This window comes from Octopus bimaculoides, chromosome 1, assembly GCF_001194135.2.
Source record: "Octopus bimaculoides isolate UCB-OBI-ISO-001 chromosome 1, ASM119413v2, whole genome shotgun sequence".
In the NCBI taxonomy this organism is placed as follows: domain Eukaryota; kingdom Metazoa; phylum Mollusca; class Cephalopoda; order Octopoda; family Octopodidae; genus Octopus; species Octopus bimaculoides.
The window spans coordinates 194,399,482-194,405,468 of NC_068981.1; the positions used below are offsets into that span (position 1 = coordinate 194,399,482).

General features: G+C 38.5%; 1 protein-coding gene across 1 annotated transcript in view; it reads right to left on the reverse strand.

The window, feature by feature from the left end:
- Positions 1-4,693, reverse strand: part of LOC106869903 (C-1-tetrahydrofolate synthase, cytoplasmic) — a 76,441-nt gene extending 71,748 nt beyond the window's left edge. Inside the window, exon 1 of the mRNA XM_014915830.2 lies at positions 4,464-4,693. Within this exon, the coding sequence (XP_014771316.1) occupies positions 4,464-4,498 (35 nt within the window). The 5' untranslated portion in view covers positions 4,499-4,693. The remainder of the gene's footprint in view (positions 1-4,463) is intronic.
- Positions 4,694-5,987: the final 1,294 nt, after the last annotated feature.

Here is a 5,987-nt window from a genome sequence, read left to right on the forward strand (position 1 = left end):
TGTGTGTGTGTGTGTGTGTGTGTGTGTGTGTATGTATGTATGTCTAAATGTGTGTGTGTATTTACATTAAGGGCATTACTACACGTAAATGCCACACATTTTGGCTTTAAGAGTCCTTCATAGCGTGATGCATTTACGTGTAGTAATGCCCTTAATATAAATATATTTAAAAGGAATAATTGTAAATTTTTCCCTTATGGGGTTTTCACGTTGACTACTTAATAGATTCTTATAAAGATTTTATCCTATTTCAAATTTATATATATACATATATATATATATGTATATATATATATATATATACACACACATACACAACAAGCTTCTTTTCAGTTTCCATGTATCAAATCCACTGACAGCCAAGGGTTATAACAGAAGACATTTACCCAAGGTGTTGAACTGAAAATCACATGGTTGGAAAGCAAGCTTCTTAACTACACAACCACGTTTGCACCTGTCAACCTTGCCTGTGCATAATATCCTTCTGATGTCGGGGTAGCAATGCTGTTTTCACCGAATTTCCCGAAGACAACAACCCACTGATAGGTAATCAAGAAGAGTAGGTCACAAGTGGATCTCACTTTACAGAAATTGTACTAGTGGCACACAGAGAGAGAGAACGGGAGGCAGAAGGGGAGAAGAAGAGAGATTCAAGTTGCTGGTGGGCATTATTGTTAATGACTGCCTCCATTACCTGAGAGATATTGGAAGGGAGTGCAAAGACAAAAGGGTTACCTTTCTTGGAAATGGGACATATACCATAGACCGTTACCAAAAGATCAGAGCAAGTTTCTGTAGCGAGGTGACAGGTGAGAAATGGAAGTGTCTGGTGAGTGTGGGAGGTAACATTGGGTGTAGGGGTAAGTTCAGTGTTCTAGTATAATGAAAGGGAGAACGGCTATGCAGGCTGGACCTTGATGCCTCCCTACAGAAATGGGTTCTACATCAGAATGTTTGGTGCAGTAGGAACTTTGATAGTCAATGTTGACCGTACACCTGTACGTATGTGCAGGGCTGAGCAAGATCTTTTGAAAAAGACAGACAGTTGCCAATCTGAGCTGACAGAGCTTGGCACTACAGTGTCCCCACAGGTGTTACTGTCAGAATGCAATGAACCAGAACAGATGCCGCAAGACATCTCATCCAACCACAAAATAGTTCTACCTTGAAGAGATTTGAACTCAGCTGCCCAGAAGGTTGGCACCAGAATGTGTAGAGCTAGCAGCAAGTGTCTGTATATGATGGTTACCAGAGTGGTGTCATGTAAAAATCACCTGTGCCAGCACCATGTAAGAAAGCACTTGTGCTGGTGCCACATATGGCAGCACTTGTACTGGCACCACATAAAAGGCACTGATGCTGGTGCCACCAGCATTAGGAAGGGCATCCAGCCATAGAAACCTTGCCAAAACAGACAATTGGAGCCTGGTGCCACTCTCCAGCTCCTCTCAAACAACCCAACCAATGCCAGCATGGAAAACAGAAATTAAAAATGATAATGAACTTGACGAGTCCAGAGGTGCAGAGGCAAATGTAGTACGGTAAAAAGAGACAAAGAGTGGACACAGCAGATCTGTGGACCAGAAGCTGTGCTGTATTGATGAGGTTTAACCATAAAAACTGTCTTCCTTTAAAAGTAAGTGCTACTTTCTTGTGAGGCTTACTTCACCTTCGTAGCAGTTTGTCATGTGTATTCATATGTACGAGGGGAGTGTGTGTGTGTGCTGAAAAGTTCCTGGCCTTGGGTAAAAGAAAATACAGGAGGATCACATATGATTTCATTCACCCTATTCCCCTCTCAGATTCACACACCTCATGCAGCAGTCCTTCAGTTCTTCTAAGCCCTGTAAAAGAACTCGGAAAGTTGGACCTCCAGCCAAGCCTTTCACAAGACCCTTAAAACCAGGAACTTTTCAGCACCCCCTACATGAACAGTCTTTTTATACAAAAAGACAAGATGGTCATGGCTGGAAGGCCTTTTATTATAAGCTTACTCAATTAGGACTTACCTAGGGGCTAAGCATTGCTTCTTTGTACTGCCCATGTGACAAATTTAATGAAATGAAATAAAGAAGCTTGCTTCCCAACCACAAGGTTCCGGGTTCAGTCCCATTGCGTGGCACCTTGCTCATTTACAGTCATGTAATATCTGGTCAAGGACACACACATATTTATATACATGCGATGGGCTTCTTTCAGTTTCGGTCTATCACATCCCCTCATAAGGCCTTCATCTGTCCAGATTTTGCCTGAGGTGCCATAGAGCGGAACTGAACCTGAGACTATGTGGTTGGGAAGTTAACTATTTTAACCACAGTCATACCTGTGCCTAGTCATGCCTTATTATTTGCAACCCCTGTCTATACCAGTTGTCAATGCTTAAATCCTGTTTTACCTGATCATAAACATTTTTCTTATAAACACGTGTATATTGGGGGATTAAGTGGTCGCTCGAAATATTAGAAATAGCAGCCAAATCATACTTTATTATCTTAGAAAGAAGAACAACATATGGGATAATATAAGACCGAGATGGACAGAAGAAGTGTGCAGCTAACTTCATTTTCCCATAACTTTCTTTAAAATGCAGATTTATATTTCAATGAAATTTTCCGTAGGGACATTTTACGCGTAGATTACGATCATATATGGGGGGGGGGTTAATTTTTTTTTTTAATCTATCAATCTATTTACAACTTAACAGACTTTTGCTAAATGTATGTTTCTCAATGAAATTTTCGAAAGGTACGTTTTAATGGTGTAGGAATGGTCCTGGCTGGAACGCTAGTAAATGTTTGTCTGCTCACCGAGAACTGACCTCCGACTACATAAATAATAACAACAACGTGTACAGTCCACACATGTCCATACATACTGTGAAGTGGATTAAGGCCAACAGAAATCGTTCTAAAACACAAACCAACAAACAATGGTCCCCCTTTCACCCTTCTATTATCCTGTAGGACAACATTAAGACCTAAAATGAACACTGAACGTGGAAAATAACAGATTAAAAATTTAATTTTCCTCTAGTCCACTTTTAAGCTACATAAATTAAACATAGATTATTAGATAATTCGTTTTTAACAGCGAAACTCGAAGCAGATAAAGCTACAAATAATAGCGTGCAAATACTGGATTAAAAACCGTTTTGAATAGACAAAGTCGAAGACAGCCCGTGGCGCAAATAAATGATCAGATATAACTTACATTAAATATAACATATTTTAAAAAAACCCATTTAACCTTAAATAGTAGAAAGTAATTTATGCAATAAATATATAAGTACAACGGAAGAAAATAAACCCTCAAATTTTCAACACTTTAAAAAGAAAAAAAAACTTTGTGGTAGCACCTCCTTCCGTTGGGACCCTAAACACATGCTTGCATGGTTTAATTACATTGAATTGATTCATCCGAGACTACTCCCCGTATAAAGCTTAGTTGCGATGATCTAAAGGACGGGGGTCTGTACGGTATCACATGAAGTGGTTAAATTAACAACAATATCTCCCTTAAAATACTTCATGCAGTCTTGAAATAGAACGGATAATGTAGTTTTAAAATAAATTGCTTGAAAGAGTGTAGTCACAACTGCTTTTTGTCAGAGGCCGACAGGATGAGGGCTGACTTTGGGTTAAACGAAAACATTGTGTAAACGTGTGTCGTGTTGTAACCTCGCTCAGGTGGGACGATGTTTTTACGACGTTGCTGCGCAAACCAAGGTTTACAGGGTGTGTGTGACACCCCTACTATTATCAGAATGTACAGACGTTAAAATATTCGCTTACATGTTACACTATTAATCCCATATCATACATCCCGTTGATGGTCACATAGTGACAGTCGGTCGAGAATCGAGTGTAGGTTTGAGGCATCGATAAATCGATTATAATCTTCGTAAATAAAGTTTTACTAGTTATCCTTACAGATCGAGATTTGTGATTTGGGGATAGTTTTGGTAAATTTGTTAGGGCGATGTTGGACGAGATGCCCGATGTCGAACCAAATTATGGCTCTTCACGTTTTAAGTTCGAATGTCACAGACGTAAAAGTCAGGGTCGATAAACTAAATTACCGGTCAAAAACCACGAATCGAGTTAATATTTCTACGAGACATCCAAGATGTGGAGGGAGTTATAATAAAAGTATAAGGCACAGAATAAAGCAATTAATAATACTCGGAGATGAGTGCCATAGACGGAGTGGGGTGGCATATAGAAGTTATGAGCTGCAAATAGTTGAGATGAATCTATGCAATCTAAAGGTATTGTCATGGAAGAATAATTTTTAAAATGCTGGGGAGAGAGAGAGAGAAAAAGCAACTACAACCCATCTTAGGATGTACAAATGTCTGCAATATTATACGATGATGCGTTTTCCCACACTTGCAAAACATAATAATAACAATAATAACAGCATGTATTAATACGTAATATGTATATATATATATATTAACTTACTCTGAGATATTTTTACCGCTCAGTATCGAAGCCATAGCAGAAATGTGATGGAGGTTAATCTAGAGAGAAAGGTTAATAGTTTTAGAAAGTTTCACCAAACAACAACGAGATGTTGCTAACTTTAATCCTCCACCACTGGTCGGGTAGAGCTGGGTCACAGAATGAGAAAGAGAGAGGTGGGGTAGTAAAATATGTGATTGATGTAGCGCTGGTTGGTTGTGTGTGACCCAGTAGTGGGAGTCGTGGAGGGGGGGTGTTGCATATGACTGGGAAATAATGATTTAAAGGGGGCGAGAACGAAAAGTTCATTCTTATCTGTTTGTTCATACACACACGTATAACAATGCTACAGACACAACTTAGATGTGTGTTACAGCTTGATGTTTACCAGAATCTAGTCACAAACAGCGAACACTGACAAGAACGTATATACGTGCAGATACATATATTTCCAGACGAACATATATATACATAAATAAACAAATGTTGACACACACACACACACCAAATATGCACGTAAGGACACACGTGCGCATTCATACATGCGCATGTCGGTGCGGTATGGTCGAATGGTTTAGAAGTTCAGTTTGCAACCATGAGGCCTTGCGATCGATCTCACGGCATAGCATTTTGGACAAATATTTTCTTTTTATGGCTTTGGGTGACCCCCATATTTTATGAATGAAACTGGACAGATGGAAACTACATAGAAACCAATCAGACGGGATCGTCCCTAGAGTTCAAAGGAACAGTTTTCGGTAAATTTTCAGATTAACACCCGCACGATTTTCACTAGGGTTAGGGTTAGGGTTTTAGGGCCAGGGTTAGGGTTTTAGGGTTAGTTTTAGGTTTAGGGTTACGGTTACGGTTACGGTTAGGCGTAGGGAAGGAATTCCCTAACCCTAATCCTAAAACCCTAACCATAACCCTAAACCCTAACCCTAACCCTAACCGTAAGCCTAACCCTAAAACTAATCCTAACACCCTAGTGAAAATCATGTGGGTGTTAATCTGAAAATTTACCCAATTTTCTCACACACTGTGTTATGCTGATTCTGGTTGAGAATTATGGTAAGGTCACATCTATCCGTGGAATATTCAGCCACTTACACGCTAATCCAACGACAAGTTGATTCAGCTGATTGAACAAAATACAGGAGAATTTGTTGTTGAAAATGCACCTAAATTTGAAAAAACTTGTAATTGTTTTTAAATAAATTTACTTATATTCATACCAAACTAGTTTCAACAATATTTTTCATTTATCAATGGTAAAAATTCTAGATTATGATTTAGAAAAACATGTTTAAAAGATTCAATGTTTGCAAGTTTCAATAATATCAAATATGATTTAAATGTTCATAACATTCAATAATATTAAAAAAAATATGGATCATCTTGTTTAAATGCACAAAATGTTGACACATACACACACACAAAATATGAATGCAAGCACATACATGCGCATTCATACATACATGTGCATGTCGGTGCAGTATATATATATATATATATATATATATA